Raw genomic sequence first — 22,656 nt, 5'->3', positions numbered from 1 at the left:
TTTGGACCGGGGTACACCATGCATAGCTGACAGCAAAAGCATACTGCTGAAAATGTGGGGATGATGCGAAAGTTTATAAGGTGAAAATGAAGAAATTCAAATAAATAATTTTCTATAAAATGTTCCAGTATAAAAAAGTATAGACTGAAAAGGCTCACTTATATGTCCAGCACAAATGACAAAAACAGATCCATGGCAAAGCAAATTAACACAAAACGTCAGAATTAAAGAGTATAAAAAAAGATTCTACAGACTTCCACAAACAGATTTCATACAAAGGATTAGGATTAAAAAGGCATCAAACTGCTTACTGACAACACTGAAAGAAGGCAACAGAGCAATGCCATCAAATTCTGAAGGAAAAGTACTTCAAACCTAGAATCCTATACTCAGGATTCAGGCTATGAATTAAGTGTGAGGATGGAAGAGAGACATTTTCAGACATGTAAGTTCTCAAAAGATTTATCTCCCGTATATTCTTTACCAGGAAGCTACTAGAATCTGTGCTCTACAAAACGTAAGGATACACCAAGAGAAAGAACGTATGACATCTAATAGGATATCTAAAACAACTGCAAGATCAGGAAAACCTCAAGGATAATGGTAAAGGTTAAGATACTCAGATGACCATTAATGCAAGAGCACTTGTATGCAAAAAGTCCAAAATGGAGCCTTCAGACTATCCCCGGAAAATCTGCTATAAGATATATTTGACTATCTATCTACATATCAATATACTAATGGAACTGTGGAAAAACATTTAGCTCCATTTGTCTTAAGACCATTAAAGATAAGTAAACTAAAGGGGACAAAAAGATATTTATTAATTTCAATAACAAAATTCTATAGAGAAAAATAGGTACATAATTATAAAATGTAAATACCAAATACTTATTTAATCAAAATTACAAAAGAATTATGTTGGGAGGATGAGAAAATAGGAGACAAGGGTAAGTAAGCTAATTTCTCCTCTTCCATAGCAAGGAATCGGCCTAGATAGTCTAAAATGGATAAATCAAGAAAATACAGATGCGCTTCCTTCTTTTGAAGAAAATTCAACTAGTTTAATTCCTTGTCTCTCCATTGATTAGTTTGTGTTTAATGCACTGGACATGTTCAGTTCATCTCTATCCTTCTTCCCCCTGGAAACAAACTGACACGGCAAACGAGCATCGCTTCTACATTTGCAGGCCACTCTGTTGGTCTGGCTGAGCTGATGATGAGTGGATCCGCTGGCCACACTCCAGAGTTGAGTTAACAAGCCCACTTAACTCTATTTCTAAGCAATATTCTCCAATCTACCCTTTCTGAATAATAAAGTTGATCTGATATTTTTCCTCTGCCCCTATTCCCTTCTCTTGTTAATTTGTTCAGATCCTAGGAACTAAAGAGGCCTCAACACTTAGTAACCAGGATCACTGAAAAATACAACAGAATCTATACAGGAGTGAATGAGGGGCGCCTGGGTGGCTCAGTTGGTTAAGCGTCTGCCTTCGGCTCAGGTCATGATCTCAGAGTCATGGGATCGAGTCCCACGTCAGGCTCCCTGCTCAGTGGGGAGTCTGCTTCTCCTTCTGCCCCTTCCCCCATTCATGCACTCGCGCTTTCTCTCTCTCTTAAATAAATATAATCTTTAAAAAAATTGGGGTACCTGGTAGGGTGTTAGACATCAGTTTGTATAAACAGGTCAGCAGAGTCTCATGTTAACACATGTAAGTCACACTGCTGTAGCCTACAAGAAAGTTTTAAATTGATTATCTCGTATTTTGACTTTTACAAGTGTCTTTGATAGACTTACATATAAACAAGTGACTTTCCATATAGGTAGGGGCTACATGGGTAGCCATATACAAATAAGAACGATGTGGATGGCTTCAACAGACATTAGCAGTAGGAGAGCCCCAGAAACTTATCAAAAAAGAGCACCTCAGGGGATAATTACTGTCATTTAGTCTCACTGCAGAAACTGATGTTCTATTCTAGACATCATCACTGGGCATGAGAGGCAAGACTCCATTTCTATGACTGCCTATCTGAACTAATCATATTACCCCAACTATAAATGTCTTAAGGTTCCAGACTATCCAGTCATTGAAGACTCAATCATTTTACCCAGTGTATTTCCCAGTTTCACTAATGTTGTTCAGATCTTTCAATGCTGCAACTGTCTTGTCCACTGTCCATAGGAAAATATTCAGAGGGCATCAACCAAGGCTTATATGAATATCCCTGTCAGCATGCCCTAAATTTAGTTCAATTAGTCTTCTACCTAAAACCATAGAAGCTGTATATAACTCTTCTAAATATGGATTTCTCTATTCAGAAAGACAGTGCTAGAGACACTGGAGCTCTGGCCCTACCAAGACGGAGAGCCCTGGCTACCAGATGACAAACCAAAATGGTGGTACTATGGAGTAAGAACCAAGCCCCAGTATAAGGCCTATTCTAGATTATGCAAGTTAAAGACCTTGTACTTTCCACAAATAGATTTCCACAAATACACATACTAAAGCAGAAAACTGAGGGTAAATAAGATCAAGGTCATCATATAGCAATAGTAATGCCTTTTTTAAAAAATCAACCTGCAGTTTCAAGTCCAGCATGTGAGGAACTTAAAAGTCACCACTACATACTAACAAAAAGTAAAAAGCTGAACAAACTGAAAAATCAACAACTCTTCTTAGAGAAGTGAGGTTAGCAGGAAAACCTCTGTCCCTAGAATTGGAGAGACAAAAAGGTGGACATAGAAAAACAACTTGGCAGAGCAGAAACCCACTAGAAGAAACCCCCACAGGAACCAGTGCCAAGGCAGGAAACTCTAAATTATAATCCATCTCCTTCTGTATCAAGTAAATAGTTTACCCTCATTAATTCTTATCCCAGCAAAAATCATTTCCTAAAGGATCTACAAACACCTCAAAATTATCTCCATATTGCTTTCTACCTTACCAAAGAACAGTCTGAAATGGTAACTACTCATCATCAGATAAAAATACCTATCTGGTTGATGTTGACTAGATGAATATCACCACTTACCTTGGTTAGGTACTGGGAAACTGCTGCCTGAGGGCCCTTCCAGGTAATGGAGATTATCAACTTTGTGGAATTTTAGCTCCAACCACACCTCTCCATTCTCACCCAGCCTGCCCTTCATTGCTACTTGTATCTGGCATTCACGCCAGGTACAATCCTAACTCTCACTCTTCACCCAAGGAAATGGTCTTATGGACCTAAGACACAGAATCCAAGTATAGCATTTAAGGGGTTCTGAATTTTTACCAACATCAGTTCAGTATCTAGGTACCTATAAAAGGTAAAAGTCAGATGAATAGTGATAGAACACCCCTCTGTAACTCAGGAACAATAATGTGCCAAAGGCACCTATCAATCAACCCTGAAGGAAAGCACTTAATGAAAAGAGTACCGGTGGTCACTCCATCACTTAAAAGAATCCACTCCATCCACCCATTAAGCCATAGTTCATGTTCACATGTGACAGCAATTAGAACTTCAAATGGACTAAATAAACAGAAAATGGATTGCTCTTGATTCATTCTTTTCTTTATAATAATCATTCAAGATTATTCACAAATTTGCTCAAACACATCCAAAGGTATTTTTCAAATTTTTCAATAAAATGTTGAGAGGTGATTTTCCCAGCCATCTCAAATTTTAATTAAAATATTGCACATTACCCTTGAGAATTATAAAAGAGAATCTGTTTTAAGAAGCTATCTGTGGGGTGCCTGGGTGGCTCAGTCAGTTAAGCCGCTGACTCTTGGTTTCAGCTCAGGTCATGATCTCAGCGGCGTGAGACCGAGCCCCAACATAGAGCTCCGCACTCAGTGGGGAGTCTGCTTGAGTTCTCTCCCCCTACCCCTTGTTCTCTCTCTCTCTCATTCTCTCTCAAATAAATAAATCTTGAAAAAAAAAGCCATTTGTTGATCACCATGTTATTTTTATAATAAAACAAAACCTTAGGAAGAGTATACTTCAATGGACAACGAATCTATACAACTGAAACCACAACAATGTTAAGGGATAAAAACAAGATTAGGTTTTCCAATGCCACATGAAAGTTGCTCAAAACCATTATAAAAAAATATTTTTAAAATATGCTGCCTTCATTAGAAAAGGAAAGTTATTCCTTACACTTTCCATTCCCAATCTGTCACCACTGTAATTATTATACACACGCAAATGAGAACAGTGAATAAAATTCAATCCATATCTTCTAGCAACTTCACCAATCTATGCTAACTGTTCATATTTATAAAAATCATAAAAATGACAATTTTATAATTTGACTCATTAGTTTCATCATTTGTAGTACAGTAGCACAGACAATGAGATATGGAAGAAAGCCATGCAAATTTTTCAATATGCCACTCATCTGACCCACTTTAAGGACTCAAATTTGAATCTTTTCCCTACATTTATATCATTCAACTTTGCCTTATTTAAAAAAGTTCCAAGCAATACAATGAAAATATGACACATAAGCTCCCAAAATATGTACCAATACTAGTTTTTTTAATTGCATTGGCATGGTGCATAATTAAAATTCAGAGTAAATGAAAATTCATATATGGAATAATATATTTTAACATATATGGAATAATCATTTGATTAATTTATTACATGCTGAAAAGATACTTTATTTTTTAGAAAACCAGCAAAAATGCTATATTAGCACCAATTCCCCAAAAACCTCTGTCATTACTGTTTTAACAAAGAAAATATTGTGAACAAAACTTTTTCAACTTAACTTTAAAAACACAGAAAGCTATTAAGTGTCCCTCAATAGATGAATAGAAAAAAATGTAGTTTATACATACAATGGACTATTATTCAGCCATGGAAAGGAATGAAAGTGTTAAAAGCTACAACATACATGAACTCTGAAAACAAATAATTAATACAAAATAATATTATATGATTCCACTTATATGGGATACCTAGAATAGGCACAGGATTCATAAAAACAGAACTCAAAACAGAGCTTACTAGGGGATGAGGGAGAAAGAGAAGGAGAATACAAAATACTTGTTTAATTGGTATAAAATTACTTTTTGGAATGATGAAAAGGTTCTAGAAATAGATACTGGTGATAGTCACACAATGCTGTAAATGTACTTAATGCCACTGAACTGTATGCTTAAAAAATGGTTAAAACGGTAAATGTTATGTATATTTTACCACAATAAAAAAATCAACACACTAAAGTAGCAAGTGTCAATAAAAGTGAGGGAAAAAACTGCCAAGATGCAGGGATGTTTGTTCCCAAACCTGTTTTTTCTGATTGTAATTTTTATAACATAATTATATTAAGAAATAAATAAACTGACTTAATGAGTAGGAAAAAGAAAGCTGTTGCTATAAAAACTAGGTTGAATGTTTTGTGTTCAATGAAGGCAAGCCATAAAAAGCTGCTGTTGAATTAGTTTTGGGTAAGATAACCATATGGTCCCCAACTTAGGATGGTTTGACTTATGATTTCTTTACTTTAAGATGGTGTGAAAGCAATACACATTCAGTAGAAACCATACATTGACTTTTGGACTTTGATCTTTTTCCAGCCAGGCAATATGCAGTAAGATACTCTCTTGATGCCAGGCAGCAGCAAGGAACCGCAGTTCCCAGTCAGCCGTGTAATCACAATGGTAAACAACCAGTACACTTAAAATCATTCTAACCCATACAGCCATTCTGCTTTTCACTTTCATACAATAGTCAATAAATTACATGAGATATTCAATACTTTATTATAAGATAAACTTTGTGTTACACAATTTGGCCCAGCTGTAAGGGTTCTGAGCAAGTTTAAGATCTGCTCAGGAGGGAGTCGGCTTCTCCCTCTCCCCCTGCCCCTCCCCCCAACTCCTGTTCTCTCTCATTCACTTTGCTCTCTCTCAAATAAGTAAATTTAAAATATATATATTTTTTTAATTTATTGATTTTTTTAAAGATTTTATTTATTTATTTGACAGAGAGAGAGAGCCAGCGAGAGAGGGAACACAAGCAGGGGGAGTGGGAGAGGAAGAAGCAGGCTCCCTGCGGAGGAGCCTGATGTGGGGCTCGATCCCAGAACGCCAGGATCACACCCTGAGCCGAAGGCCGACGCTCAACGACTGAGCCACCCAGGCGCCCCTAAAAAATATATATCTAAAAAAATAAAAATATTCTCTCTCTCCCTTCTCCCTTTGCCCCTCCCCCTATTCTAAAAAAAAAATCCAAGTGAATTTTTTACTTAGGGGATTTTCAATTTATGATAGGTTCATTGACTGTAATCCCACGGTAAGCTGAAAAAGATCTGTACTGGAAAAATCATATTCTGAACAAAGCTGCACTCATATTCCTTCATTAGTAGTTTTAAGTTCCACTTCAATGAAAAAAACAACTAAGAATCATGGAGGCCACATCATTGTTATAGTTTAAGCAGAAAAAGTCCAAACTCTAACTAGCTATCTCTAAGTCTAGAAAAAGGCTTTAACCCTATATCAAAAGACAAAAGACTCACTAATGAATTACATTTATATAGTTTTTTAATTAAAATGTTTATGATACACATTGATTTTTGTGACTCCATTATTTAACTGATTTTCAGTTAACTGACCAACTTCTATTCTCAGGCCCATCAGGCTTATACTGAATTTTAACAATGCCTACCTATACTCAGTTGTTGAGAAGATTAGAAAATGACAATACACATAGAAATGCTAATTAGCATGCTGCAGGCATATAAAAGTGCTTAATGTTATGCATCATTATTAATTATTATTAATGGGTAAAGAAGGAAGCTATTAGAAAACTATTCATTAGGATCCACGTAAAGGGAATGTTTCAGAAATGTTATAAAGATGAATTTCCAGGACAAAAAAGCCTGTTGGCATTATAATAAAGGCCCTACATTTCTAGTTACAGATGAAAAATACCCTCTAGTCACTGGACTCTCTAGAATTGGACATCCCAGCATAAAATCCTAGACATGATACCACATGATATGATTCAGAGATCAAGCAGAATTGAACGAGAATATTGGCTCCATACCTTCCCAGCTATATGAACTTGGGCAAGTTACTTATCTTACAAGAGATTCCATTTTTCACTTGAAATACCACCTCAGTGCTGTTGTGAAGATAAAATTGCATAGCATATACAAAAGCAACCAACATATATTACTTGTGATGCTAATTTAGAAAGAGAATACTTAAAATATCCTTTAAACATAACACATTTTGATAAAAAAGACTTTTCAAGATCTCTAGTTTTTCAGTCTAATAAACATCAATTATCATTATAGGGATAAAACATGTGCCATGTCATCTGGAAAGTGGAGGGAAAAACTAAGTAGATTTAGTATGAACTCTAGACACCCCTGGATAGGAGTGTCAGTCCTATCACTTATTATCTCACCTCAGATAAATTACTTATAATCTCTCTGTAACTGCATCCTCATCTACAAAAAAGGATTAATACCTATCTCATAGAGTGCATGTGAATCAAAAAAGGAGTTAAACATATGAAAATAGAGTTAGAATATATGAATAGTGCCTGACACATGGTAGATGCTCAATACATACCTGTTCATTCCCTAACTGACTGAACATCACTGACGATAGATAAGACTGACATTTTCCTTTATCTTATACAAATCTAGAACCTAAAAACAGATATTTCTTTTTCTCCTTTGTGGTAAAACATATAGAACATAAAAACTGCCATTTTACTCATATTTAGGTATTTAATTCAGTGGTATTAATTACATTCACAGTGTTATGCAACCATCACCATATCTATTTTCAAAACTTTATCATCACCCCAAACTCTCTACCCATTAAGCAACAACTCCCCATTCCCTAATCCCCCCAGCCTCTGAAAACCTCTATTTGTTATATCTCTATGAATTTGTCTACTTTAGATATTTTATATAAGTAGAATCATATTATGCTTGTTCTTTGTGTCTAGCCTATTTAACTTTGCACATGTTTTCAAGGTTCATTCATGTGGTAACCTGTATCAGCATTTCATTCCATTATATGGCTGAATAATAGTCCATTACATATATATGTATTTTGTTTACTCACTCATCTCTTAATGGACACTTGGGTTGTTTCCACACCTTGACTATATAATGTTGCTATGACAATTAATATAAATAAGTACCTATTTCAATCACTGTTTTCAATTATGTGGGCTATATATTTAGGGTGGAATTGCTGAGTCATATGGTAATTCCGTGTTTAATCTTTTGAGGAATCACCAAAATGTTTTCCACACCAGGTGCCCCATTTTACAATTTCACCAGCAATGTACAAAGTTCCAATTCCTTCACATCCAAAGCAACACTTTGTTATTTTCTGTTTTTTGGGTTTGTTTGGGCCTATTTATATCAGACTAGGTATAAAGTGATATCTCGTGGTTTTGATTTGCTATTCTCTAATGGCCAATAACGTTGAGCATTTTTCATGTGCTTCTTAGCCATTTGTATCTCTTCTTTGGATAAAAATATGTTCAAGTATTTTGCCCATTTTTCAACTGAGTTCTTGGGAGGGGTTTTGTTGATCTTTAACAGTAATAGTCTTTTAGATATTCTAGATATTAAACCCTTTTCAGATTTAAGATTAGCAAATATTTTCTCCATTTTGTGGGTTTCCTGTTCACTCTCTTGAGAATATTCATTGAAACACAAGTTTTTAATTTTAATCAAGTCCAGTTTGTTTTTTACATTGTTGCCTGTCCTTTTGGTGTCATATTTAAGAAATCATGACCAAATCCAAGGTCATAAAGATATACACTTATACTTTCTTTAAAATGAGAAGTGGAGCCTGAAGATGGGACTGAATTGCTGCAATCTCATGATAAAACATTAACAGATGAAGTGTTGCTTCTTATGGATAAGCCAAGAAAGTAGTTTCTTAAGATGGAATCTACTCCTGGTGAAGATGCTGTGAAGACTGTTGAAATGACAACAAAGGATTTAGAATATGACATAAACTTAGCTGATAAATAGCAGCAGGGTTTAAGAAGATTGACTCCAATTTTAAAAGAAGTTCTACTGTAGGTAAAATGCTATCAAACAGCATTGCATGCTATAGAGAAATCATTCATGAAGGAAAAAGCAACTTATGCAGCAAACTTCACTACGGTCTTATTTTAAGGAACTACCACAGCCACCCCAAACTTAAGCAACCACCACCCTATCAGTGCCAACAACATCAAGGCAAGATCCTCCACCAGCAAAAAGATTATGACTCCCTGAAAGCTCAGATGATGGTTAGCACTTTTCGACAATGAAGTAGCTTTTAATTAAGGTATGTATATTATTGTTTTAGACATAATGCTATTGCACACTTAGTAGACTACAATTTAGTGTAAGCTTAACTTTTATATGCACTGGGAAATCAAATTAATTTGACTTGCTTTATTGCAATATTCACTTTACTGTGGTGGTCCGGAACCGAACCTGCAGTATCTCTGAGGTATGTTGTATAAAACCATGTCATCTGCAGACTGAGACAGTCTGACTTCTTCTTTTCCAATTTTAAAGTCTTTCATTTCTTTTTCTTGCCTAATTACTCTGGCTGGAATTTCTAGTTTAATGTTGAAGAGAAATAGCAAAAGTGGACATCCTGGTTTTGTTCCTGAACTTAGGCGAAGTTTTCAGTCATTCACCATTGAATATGGTATTAACCATAATTTTGTCATAAATGGGCTTTCTTATGCTGAGGAAGTATCCTTCTATTCCTAGTTTATTCAGTGATTTTTATCATGGAAAGGTACTGGAATCACCAAATGCATTTTCTATACCAATTAATATGATTATGTTTTTCTTCCACCATTCTAGTAATGTGGTATATTAGATTGATCAATTTTAATATGCTGAGCCACACTTGCAATCAAGGAATAAATCACTTTCAATATGCTGCTGGCTTGTGTTTGCTATTTTGTTGAGAATATTTGCATTTATACTCATTAAGGATATTGGTCTGTAGTTGTCTTTTCTGGTAGTTCCTTGTGTGGCTTCAGAATCAGGGTAATACTGGCCTCACAGGAGTTAGGAAGTACTGCTGCCTCTTAAACATTCTGGAAGAGTTTAAGGAGGAATGGTATTAACTCTTTACATATTTGAGTAAACCCACCAGGGAAGCCATCTGGTCTCTGTCTTTTCTTTGTTGGGAGGATCTGTATTACTGGTTCAATCTCCTTACTTGTTGTAAGTCTATTGAGATTTTCTACTTCTTCTTGGGTTGGTTTTTGTAATTTGTGTATTTCTAGGAATTTGCCCATTTCATCTAGGCTCTCCAGTTTGTTGGTGTATAATTGCTCATCATTTTCTTATAGAACCCTTATTTCTATAAAGTTGGTGGTAATGTTCATGCTTAAATTTCTGATTTAGTAAGTTGAGTCTTTCCTCTTTTCTTCTTAGACTACCTAAAGGTTCGTCATTTTTGTTAATATTTTCAGAAAAACTAGTTTTGGTCTCAGCCATTTTCTCTATAGTTGTTCTTTTTTCCACCTCATTTACCTCTGCTCTGATCATTATTACCTTCCTTCTGCTAACTTCGGGTTTAGTTTCCTCTTCTTTTTCTAGTTCCTTCAGGTATGCATTTAGGTTACTAATTTCAATTTTCCTTCATTTTTTGGGTTATTTTAGATTTTTCTCTCTTTGTAATGTTAAGCTTTCACAGCCATGAATTTCCCTCTGAGCACTGCTTTTGTTGCATCTCTTAACTTTTGGTATATTGCGTCCTAATTTTCACTCACTTCAAGGTATTTTCCAATTTCTCTTATGGCCTCCTCTATGACTCACTGTGTAAGACTGTGTTGTTTAATTTCCACATCTTTACATATTTTTGAGTTTTCCTTTTGTTACTGATTTCTAGATTTGTTTCACTGTGGTCACAGAAGACACTTGCATGATTTTAATCTTTTTGTACTTATTAACACTTGTTTTGTGGTCCAAATATGGTCTAATTTTGAAAATGTTCCATGTACCCTTGAGTGTATTACATATGTCTACTAGGTATAATTGGTTTAGAGCATTGTTCAAGTCCTCTACTTCCTTGTTGATCTTCAATCTGGTTGTTGTATTCATCCTGAAATGCAGTATCAAACTCTCCAATTACTAATGGAGGACTACCTAACACTCCCTTCAAATCTTTCCATTTTTGCTTCATATATTATGCTTTGTTTTCTAGTATGCATATGCTTATAATTGTTCTATCTTCCTGAAGAATTGAAACTTGTTATCAATATATAACGAGCTTGTCTGCCATAAACTTTTTTGACTTAAAATTGATTTTTTTCTGATAATATAGCTACTCCAGCTCTCTTTGGTTTTTAGCATTTGAATGGAATATCTTTTTCCATCCTTTTACTTTCAACCTCATTCTGTTTGTATCTAAAGTGAGACTCTTGGGGCGCCTGGGTGGCTCAGTCGGTTAAGCGTCTGCCTTCAGCTCAAGTCATGATACTGGAGTACCGGCATCGAGCCCCACATCAGGTACCCGCTCAGCGGGGAGTCTGCTTCTCCCTCTGACCCTCCCACCTCTTGCGCTCTCTCTCTCTAATAAAAATCTTTAAAAAAAATAAAATAAAATGAGACTCTTATAGACATTATATGCTTGGTTATTTTTTTTATTCATTCTGCCAATCTTTGCCTTTTAGAGTTTAATCTATTTAACTTTTTTTTTTTTTTTTTTAAGTAGACTCCACACCCAATATGGGGCTTGAACCCATGACCACAGGATCAAGAGTTGCATGCCTGGGGTGCCTAGCTGGCTCATTCAGAAGATCATATGACTCTTGATCTCAGGGTTGTGAGTTCAAGCCCCATGCTGAGTGTACAGATCAGCTAAAAATAAAATATTTTTTTTTTAAAAAAGAGTCACAGAGTGCCTGGCTGGCTCAGTCAGTAGGGCATGCAACTCTTGTCTCAGGGTTGTAAGTTCAAGCCCCACGTTGAGCATGGAGCCTACTTTAAAAAAGAAAAAAAGACTCACATGCTTTACTACTGAGCCAGCCAGGTGCCCCAATTAATAATCTTAACTTAAAGTAACTATTGATAGGGATTTATTTCTGCCGTTAAAAAAATATTTGTTTACTGTATGTCTTATATGTTTTTTGTTCCTCAATTCCTCCATTACTGCATTTTTTGTATTTTATAGATTTTATGCAGTATACCATTTGATTCTCTTCCCATTACTCTCCTGCGCGTATTTCAGTTATTTTCTTAATGGTCACCATGGAGACTACAATTAACATCTTAAACTTTTAATAGCATAATTTGAATAATACTAACACAGTTTCAACAGTATACACTCTGCTCCTGTATGTCTCTACCCCTTCTACTTAAATTGTTATCACAGATGACATTTTTACACATTATGTGCTCATTAACATAAATTTGTAATTCTTATTCTATACATTTGCTTTTTCAATCACAGAAAAAATGAGGAGTTACAAACCAAAAGTGAAGTAAAACTATCTTTTATATTTACTTATGTAGTTATCATGTTCTTTTTTTCTTCAATCAGCTTTCAGTTACTAGCTAGTGTCCTTTTATTCAGCCTAAAGGACTCTTCTAAGCATTTCTTGTACAGCAGGTCTACTAACAATGAATTCCCTCCATTTTTTTTAAAGTTTTTTTTTTTTTAATTTTTTAAGTAATCTCTATACCCAATATGGGGCCTGAACCTACAACCCCAAGACTGAGAATCACGTGCTCCACCAACTGAGCCAGCCAGGCGCCTCTCCCTCAATTTTTGTTTATCTGGGAATATCTTATTGTTGCCTTCATTCTTGAAGGCCAGTTTTGCCAGATATAGAATTCTTGGTTGATATTTTTTCTCCCAGCCCTTTAAATACATCAGTCCATTGCTTTCTGGTTTCCATGGTTTCATATGAGAAATCAATTGTTAATCTTATCAAGGATCCCTTATATGTTAGGAATCCCTACTCTTGCTGCTGCTTTCAAGATTCTCTATTTGTCTTTGGCTTTTGACAATTAACTATTATGTGTCTCATTGTAGGTCTCTTTGAAATTAACCTACTTGGAGCTCATTGAGTTATATATAGTTATATATATCAATCTATCTATCTATATATTTCAATATATATATTGTTGGTATATATCAATATGTATATAGATTTATATCTATATATATGTTATATATATATCAATATATACATATAAATATATAGATTCATACCTTTCATCAAATTTGATGTCTTGGTCATTACTTCTCCAAATACTCCTCCTGTCTCTCTCTCTCCCCATTCTCCTTCTGGGACTTCCATAATGCAAATCATGCTCTCCTTTATGGTAGCTCACAGGTCCTTTAGGCTCTATTCACTTTTCTTCATTCTTTTTTTCTTTCTCTTCTCAGACACAATACTTCACTTTGTCCTATCTCCAGGTTCACTGATTCTTTCTTCTGCCTGCCCTCATTTAATATTGCATTCCTCTAGCATATTTTTTAATATCAGTTATTGTACTTTTCAGCTCCAGAATTACTTAGTTCTTCTAATAATTTCTAGACCTTTTTTGATATTCTCAATTTTTTCAAACATCATTTTCTAGAATTCTTTGTTTCAGTTTCTAGAATTTTTAGTTGTTTGTCCATGCTTTCCCTTAACTCTTGGAGCATGTTTATAATAACTGATTTAAAATATTTACCTACTAAGTCCAATGTCTGGACTTCCTCAAGAATAGTTTTTATGAATTTTTTTCCTTTGAGTGAGCCATTCTTTCCTGTTTCTTTGCATAATCTTGTGCTTTTTTTGTGGTTGAAACCTAGACATTCAAATATTATAGTGTATTATAACATGGTAACTTGAAAAATCAGATTCTCACCCTTCCCTTTCTATAATTTTTGAAGGTCTAGCTTGTGTTCAGCCAGTGTTTTGACTGATATTTCCTTGAACACAAAGAGCTTAAAAACAACACAAAATGAAACAAAAAACAGACATTTCTCCTAGTCTTTACAGACTGGTTCTGTGCTTGGGTATTCCTTTAATACTTAGCAATGCCATTTACAACTCTGCCTTGGCCTTCACTTCCTGCAACAAGCCTAGAGATGAGCCAGGGAAAGTTTAAGGGTTTCTCAAATATCTCCTGAGCATGATCCTGGCTTGGGCATGCACATGGCTTTCTAAATTCCCCTGTATACGCTGGTAATTTGACCACTCTAATTTCCCAAAGAAATTCTCTCCCTGGCTTTTCTTCTCAGGCCTAAGGCATGACTCAGCCATAATCTTTTGCCCCAAGCATCTGCAAGTTTTCATTTGCCTTACAACGTTTCAATCAATGCCCACTGCTTCTTGAGCCTCAATTAGGTGAAACAGATAGAGGCACCTTGCATCAGTCCTTCAAGGAACTCCCAGTCAGGTTAGAATAGGCAAAGATGATGATTTTTTATAAACTCTGCTTTGCTCCCTCTGGAACCAGGCTGCTATCTTCACGACTGTTGCCAAGCTGGAGAAAGTGGGGGACACAAGTAAAAATGCTACAAAGCTTTCCTACCATTTTTTAACTGTTTTTTTCTTGGTTCAACATTTGTTTAGTTGCTGAAAAGCACAGATGTTTTTTCAGAGTTCTGGCAAAGTTGGTTCTAACAGTCTCTGCTTGTTTTTGGATGTTTCTGTTAAGGAATAAGATTTTGGAACTGCCTACTCTGATATTTTGCTAATGTCACTCTAAATATTTAAAGACCTAAAAACTCATTATAAAGCAAGACTGAAGTTTATTAATGCAACATTTATTATTTGGGTGCCATTTTAATCTGAGGAGATGCCTATAGTGACTATTTCCAAATTTCTACAGAAATTCATGAATTGTACTGAGATATTAAATGGCTAAAACGAAATACAAGCAGTCACATAAAATATTAACTTAATCGATACAAACTCTTAGATTTCTTTGAATACTGTGGTTATCACTATCTCTTGTTTGCTAGCAAGTGTTAGATGGCAGTGAAATACTAGAAAAACTCAAAGAGCTTAATATTCTTAATTCTTAGTGCTTCCCACTTCCAAACATATGATTGTAGTTCTAAAGGATGTATATGACAGAAATTACATTCCACTGGTAAAATTACTTAAGAGTTATTTTTATGGAAATAAAAATATCAAGATTTCAAGGTGGTATTTCACGAAGAACATATTGTTCAGTCAAAATCAGTCTGATATTTAGGTATTTCACCTAAGTTTGAGAAACATTGTTAAGTAGAATGCAATACTTTAAATATTAAAATTTAGATCCATTAGAACTCTAAACTAAAATTTAGATCCATTAGAAGTACTTTATGTAACTACTTTTATAAACATATAGAACTCAAAAATACATTTCATGTATTTACTAAAGTCTATTAAAATTATAGTTGTTATGATGGAAATATAAGACATTATCATGAATATAAGTATACCTTTCTAAAACATTTGTCAGCTTTTACTAACAGAAGATGGAAAAAAACTCCAAAACCCTGCAACTTCAACTACAGGATCAACCATTCAATCAAATGCTATGTTTGACTAAAAACGAAGAAATAATCCCAGGAAAATCCATCAACCATGAACAGTTCCATTCTAGGTCTTGTGAAACTTCAGATAATATTTCTAAATTGTTAGTTCACTAACACTATAGATACTCCACAGCACACCTCATCAAATGTCAATGGGACATGAAATAAATTTACTGAGTGGGTCAAGGCCAACCTTTATGCAACATAAAAGTACAGAACAGAAAATATTAATGTGTACTGCATATAATGCTATGCATTGCTTCACAAAACTTTTATGTATATATGAAAGCTATTCTCATTCTACTATACCACGGCACTATTCCATCAGAAAAAAGAAGCTAAAATAGGACACACCCTGCTACAGTACATAGTACATTGAGCACAGGAAAGTATTATGTATAGGAGAGTAGACATAGGAAAGTATACTGCAATGAGGTTCCTATATAATGACTTACCATAATTTAATTACTTAAGAAAGTTACTTATAGATGAAAAAGATTGTTTCACTACTTTTATCAGATTATTACCTCATATATAACTAATTCATAGCTCAGAAACCATGGAAACCTGAAGCAAACATCTAATTTATGATAAATTACTGGGTTTCAAAATACCTTACATTCTGGGTAAGATTTAACATAATTTCAAAGTTGTAAAGACAGATAAATTCATGACACTTGACTGGCATATTTAAGTCTAGCTCCTTAAAAGACTTTTTATTTTCCCTCTACTTCAACCATAACTATGGATCTTATTCTTTTGGAAACACCCTTAACAGTCTGCTCAACTAGTACCTATTCATATTATATCATATTTAAATATACAACCGATTTAGTCAATTTCTTAATAAATACACAGACCTTTAATAATGTTTCATTGTGAAGTATAATTTGCTGGACATTTCTATCACAAAAAAAATCATACATGTTGATAAAATTTATAACTTCCCCATTAAAGATTATTTTGTTCTAACACATTTAAGAACTTCATATTGCAGGGCACCTGTGTGGCTCAGTCAGTTAAGTGTCTGTCTTAAGCTCAGGTCATGATCTCAGGGTCCTGGGATCAAGCCCCACGTCAGACTCCCTGCTCAGCAGGGAATCTGCTTCTCCTTCTCCTTCTCTCTCCCACCCTCCCCCCTGCTCATGCTCACTCTCTCTCTCTCAAATAAATTTAAAAAATCTTTAAGAAAAAAAAAAAGAACTTCATGCTGCTAGTAAGTAATCCTATATATAACAGAAATGGATCAGGACAAATATTAAAACAAGTAACACCGCTATTACAAAATTTCCCTTTGCAGACAAAACAGGTTCCCATATACATTTTAGCATTCTTAATATATGAATTGGACTGACACAGAACAGAATATTCTCCAATTTTGTCTAATACTGAGCTTCCAATTAATTCATATGTAGTGTTTCAATTCAGGGCTCTTCAATTTATTTCTAAGTCCATCTCAGATCAGATTTAAACCTAGGCCTTTACTAATACTCTGCTTTTATTGGTAAATGTCAGAACTGCAACCCAATTCTGAATTTAAACATTAATCCTGACAAAGTTCTTGAAAGAAATTATTAATTTTCTTCCAAAAATGTTGCCAAAGGAATGGTAAGTAAAATGGCAAACGTACATGGCCTCTGCCCTCACAGAGCAGGCCCCTTTATTCAAGGTCTTTTAGAGTAGGTCTTTAGTCTACTGGAGTGGAATAGTGGAAAGATGGAAGAGATTTTGAAGAATCCAGGCTTTAAATCCCAACTCCATCTTTCGCTAAACGTTAGGCAAGTTAATCTCTCTAAGCCTTAATTTCTTCCTTTACAAAATGAGTTTAATACCAACTATTTCACAAAGTTATTTCAAGGATTAAATGTTAAAATACAGTAAGTGCCTCGTACAATAGTGGGAACATTACTAAATATTCACAAATTCAAGGCCTGGTACATGGAATCCATTCAATATTCACCGAATGAATAATCTACTCTGAGACAAGAAATCTTTAACGCCATTTCCAAAGGAAGTACATCAAAGAAAAAATACATATAATAGTATTTTTAATACAATTATTGTTCTAAATATAGATAATTACCACCTTTTACTTCATTTTATACTCTTTAATTTGGACTTCTGTTTATGCTTTAAAACATATATTTTAAAGCCCATAAGCATATCATCTAGTAACACAAAAGGGGAATTTAAAGTTAATTTTTAAAATCTCATGCTGACCCAAACTGCACACTACTGGTTCCTAAAGCAAAATTTGGTATAAAGCTTAAGTAACAAAAGAATAAATTAATAAATGGCTTGTCACGGAAATTCAGGCACTCACTACAAAACACAACAAAGTTAACTTATCAATTATAACCATGACACTCTAGTTCACTAAAATGAATATTCATGGGTACAAAAAAAAAGATGGCTTATTTTAGTCTCTGCACGTTTTTTTTAATAATTATATTATGTTAGTCACCATACAGTACATCCCTGGTTTTTTATGTAAAGTTCGATGATTCATTAGTTGTGTATAACACCCAGTGCACCATGCAATACGTGCCCTCCTTACTATCCATCACCGGCCTATCCCAGTCCCTCACCCCCTCCCCTCTGTAGCCCACAGTTTGTTTCTCAGAGTCCATAGTCAGCACATTATTTTTAACATAATAATCTTTTAAAGTGTAGCTTCAAGCAAACATTTTGAGTTAATCAGAGTAAAATCATTTTATAGATGCTAAAATTTACCTGTTTGAGTCCTTCATCAGTAAGTTTGTCCTGGTTGCCTACATGAACTTTCTGAAGTAAAGGACAGTGAGAGGCAACCGCAATAATAGAAGTGTCAGAAAGCTGTTTACACCTGTAGGCTGTATACCTAAGAAGTCCAGGACACTTAAATGCTAGAACACATACGCCAGTATCAGACATACTGCGACAATCAGAAATGTTGATTTCAATTATATTCTGACTTCTTGATGCAATTTTTTCCAATAATTCATCAGTGACCTATGAGGAAAAAAAAGCAATAAATTTAAACTTTCACTATAAGAAACTTACTTTCCATTCTTTTATTAAATTTTCCTTTATAAATAATATAATAGCAAAATCAAAAGAAAACCTTCTTATTTAATATTAAAGCATGACAAGAACTGTGGTATAATATAAAATGCATACTTGGTCCTTTTTCCAGTTCTTGGAACAGAGCTCCTAAAACTCTTGGAATTTCCTGATTAAGAGGAGTATCTTTTCTTATTCATAACAAGGTCCTTTTGACCACACAGGAGTTTATACTAATGAAATAACTTAAGTTGAGGCTCCCCGATAGCTTCAGGATGGGGTATGGTCACCAGAAAGACCAAACACCATGTGATTAGAGGGTGGTAACTTTCAGCCCCAAACCCTGATTTCCTAGGGGAGCTAGAGATTGTGTTATAAAAACTCTTAAACGTTGAGATTTGAAGAGCTTCTGGGTTGGTGAACACCTTAACATACTGGGAGGCTGATATGTCCACAGACTGAATTGAAGCATCACACCTTCCCGCCCTCCCTCCCCAACTTATCTTCTCCTATGCATCTTTTCCATCTGGCCAGTCCTGAGTTATATCCTTTAGAATAAACAGTAAAGTAACAGTAAAGTATTTTCCTGAGTTCTGTAAGTCATTCTAGCAAATTATCAAACCTGAGGAAAGGGTTAAGGGAACTCCTGAATTAACAGCTGATCAATGAGAAGTACAGGTGACTCCTGGGGCTTGTGACTGGCCTATGAAGTGGAGACAGTCTTACGGGACTAAGCCAATAACCTGTGAGGCTTTGCACTAACCCCAGGAGTTAGTTTCAGTATTAAACTGAATTGTGGACACCCAGGTGTTACCAGAGAATTTGTTATAATGAAAAAAACTCCACACATTTGGTGTCAGAAGTGCTGTCAAAAAACACCAAGTAAGAATATATGTGTCAGTTTTCATTAAAAGCCTAAAGATCTATCCTTATTAGGAAAGTTACTTTAACTTTTAAACTCACCAAAAATTCCCTATAAACAAACCTGTTTTGAGATTTTAAATGTTTTGCTCTCTATTTTTAGCCAAGCAAACAGTGTGTATCAGTCATCATGCTATATGAATCGTAACTTATTATACCTAATCAAATTAAACGATACCTACCACAAAATATAAATAAATTTTGTTTTACTACTTTTTTCAGAATACTACCTTATAATTAAAAGCCTAGAAAATATATCATTTTGTTTATCACACACCAAAGATTACATACAAATGTCCATATCAAATAGCTCTTATCAGAAAACTCAAAGGTAACCTTAAAATTCGTGTGGTTAAAAATTCACATGGCCATCTGAATTTTAAACATAATTTTTAAAAAATCAGCCTCTACATATTCCCTACCCAATCATGGAATGAATAAATCAGGTATAGCATAGGGAAAACAGCCAATGGTATGGCGATAGCACTGTATGGTGATAAGCGCAGCAGAACAAAATTGTCAAAGCACTCTGTTGTACACCTGAAACTAACATAACACTGTGCATCAGGTAAATTTCAACAAAAAAATAAATATTATTCAAGTACCTTGAGTACAAATAATGGTGAAAGAAAATGCACATGATGAAATTTAGAACAGAAGAAGGAAAGAACTGGAGTGTTCAGGAGCACTAAGAGTAAGAGCCAAGGTTGCAACTAATCTTTATGCTTATTGGAAAAAGCAAAAAAATGCAGAAAGTTGCCTTCAAAACTAAAACTCTGACATACCTCTCCTTTTATTTATTTATTTTTTCATCTCCAGACCTAACTACCAGTAAGGGTGAAAAGCTATTCTTAGCCTCAGTTTATAACAAATAGCTCAGATATCCAAGACTAATGAAGTAAAGAGCCAATGTATTATTTCACATTACTTCTTTCTACTCTACCAGGCACAACTAACTAAATACTCACCATTTTCCTAGACACAAATTTCATGGACCCAGGCAGGAAAATGACTAATTCTGTAATTATTTCAACCTCTAACCAATGATGCAGAAAAACAAAAAGGAAACTTACATACAAATGCTCAGGAATTTCCTTATTTTGTTTAAAGTGTATAAGGTACACACACACACACACACACACACACACACCATATAAACTACCAGTGGTGTGCTGAACTTGACTTGTACGAACTTACAACACCCTGCAACCAGTGACATCCCTGCATTCAGTGATATCACATTGGTAGCCTGAAATTGACCATGGTGGGAGCATTTGCACCACAAAAAAACTAGCAAATACTATAATACACAGCTTTCTATTTGTTTCTGAAAGCTAGTTGTTCAGCATGTACCAGCACACCACCACCTAAAAATCTCATGGAAGGATCAGGGCAGGATCAGTACTCTAATAAAATCCTATTCTTATTGGCTATTTTTATGTATTTCCAATGCCAAGTACTAACAACCAAGTCAAAAAGAAGAATCCAACAAGTCCAACAAATTGTTTGCAATGAACACTACTAACTCTATCTTTTTTCCTAATTTATGCCACCATATAAACACACTAGGCAGCCAGGCAATAGGAAAGACAGGAAAATTAAAATAGTTATCTTAGCCCATTTGCTTCTATTTCTTCAACTGTAACAAATGCATAAGAATATTTACGCTATTCACCTATAACAATACTATAAGAATACTATTAATAGTGTAATAATAATATATTAAAAGGAATAATAATAGTATCGACTCATGACATTGTTAGAAGATCAAATGCTTTAGTATGTATAAAGCCCGTACGACAGTACATGACATATCCACAGTACTATATAAACATTTGCCATTGTTTTCTACTATTAAACTAATATTCATGATATAACCCCCCCTAAAAAAGGCGAAAAGTTTAATAACTTTCTTGGAAGGTAACGAAAAAAGGGAGAAGATAAAGAGGACTTAGACAAAGAGGATTAAGAAGAAACCCAAAATTACCCATCCATATTAAAAAAAAAATCTCCCTCACCACAAGAACCTAGCTTTAACATAATTCACAAAAAAAAATTACTAAAGCATGGAATTATAGTCACTTGATCTATCTTGAAAACTACAACATGAAAGAAGTGATTTCTGAAGAAGAATAAAGATATTTTTTGAGTAGGTCAAAGTGAGTGCTTCTTAGAATTAAATTCCATACCTGCTGACGACTACTAAGATCCAGCTGCTTCCAAAACTGGAAATCTAAACAAAGGTCACGCCAGTACTTGCAAACCAATGATGCAGAAAGGCAACGCTCATCCAGGGATAAATTGGAAAATATCTGTAAATAAAAAAGGAACCATATAATATGCGCTTATCACTTTAAAGGCACAGGAAAAGGTTCTTATTAGTTTGAAAAAATTAACTTTTAAAACAGAAAACCATCTTGAATACAAGGGTCATTATTAGAAAAGTCATTGTTAAGGAATACCCAAAAGAGGAAGTACAGTATGAGAGCTAAGAACATGTACTAATATCACCTTTCATGTAAAAAGATGCAGTGGGGAAGCAGAGTTCCGGAACAGAGAGAGAGAGAGAGTTTGCCAATATTAAAAAAAAAAAAAAAATGATGGGAAGGAGAAGCCAAAAACTAATAAAAAAGGTTACCTTTAGGGGAAGGGAGAAGAGAGTAGGAAGGGGAAAAGGATGAAAGTGAGACAACTTTAAAGGTATGCAGTTTTACAGTTTTGACCTCGGAACCTGGTAAACCTTTATATAATTTTTTAAAAGAATAATGAAAATAAATCATAAGAAAGACATTTTACCTTATGGTATTTTTTCCAGAAATTCATGGCCCTGATCAAATCCTGAGAAAAATATCATATATGCTAACTATGGGACATCCTACAAAATACCTGATAAGAACTCCTCAAAAAAATTTGAGGTCAGAGAAACAAGGAAAGACTAAGAAACTATCACAGATGAGAGGAGAATACAAAGAAATGACAACTAATGCAATCCTGAATTGGAAAAAGAACATCAACAGAAAAACTACACTGATGCTGATTTCACAGTTTTGGTAAATGTACCATGGTAATGCAAGATCATCAAATTAGGGAAAACTGAAAATAGTTGAGGAATATATGGGAACACTACTATATCTGCAGCTTTTCTAAGATTACTCTAAAATAAAACGCT

The 22,656-nt window shown here is 34.6% G+C and overlaps 1 protein-coding gene across 1 annotated transcript in view; it reads right to left on the bottom strand.

Moving 5' to 3' along the window:
• Nucleotides 1-22,656, bottom strand: part of FBXL17 (F-box and leucine rich repeat protein 17) — a 487,356-nt gene that overhangs the window by 445,943 nt on the left and 18,757 nt on the right. The window contains exons 2-3 of the mRNA XM_008704919.2: nucleotides 21,677-21,799; nucleotides 18,258-18,515 (exon numbers count right to left, since the gene is read on the bottom strand). Coding sequence (XP_008703141.2) covers nucleotides 18,258-18,515; nucleotides 21,677-21,799 — 381 coding nt within the window. The remainder of the gene's footprint in view (nucleotides 1-18,257; nucleotides 18,516-21,676; nucleotides 21,800-22,656) is intronic.

Source organism: Ursus maritimus, unplaced genomic scaffold, assembly GCF_017311325.1.
Source record: "Ursus maritimus isolate PB19 unplaced genomic scaffold, ASM1731132v1 scaffold_5, whole genome shotgun sequence".
In the NCBI taxonomy this organism is placed as follows: Eukaryota; Metazoa; Chordata; class Mammalia; order Carnivora; family Ursidae; genus Ursus; species Ursus maritimus.
Note: the sequence above shows the minus strand (reverse complement) of the source record. Positions and strands in the feature narration are given on the sequence as shown.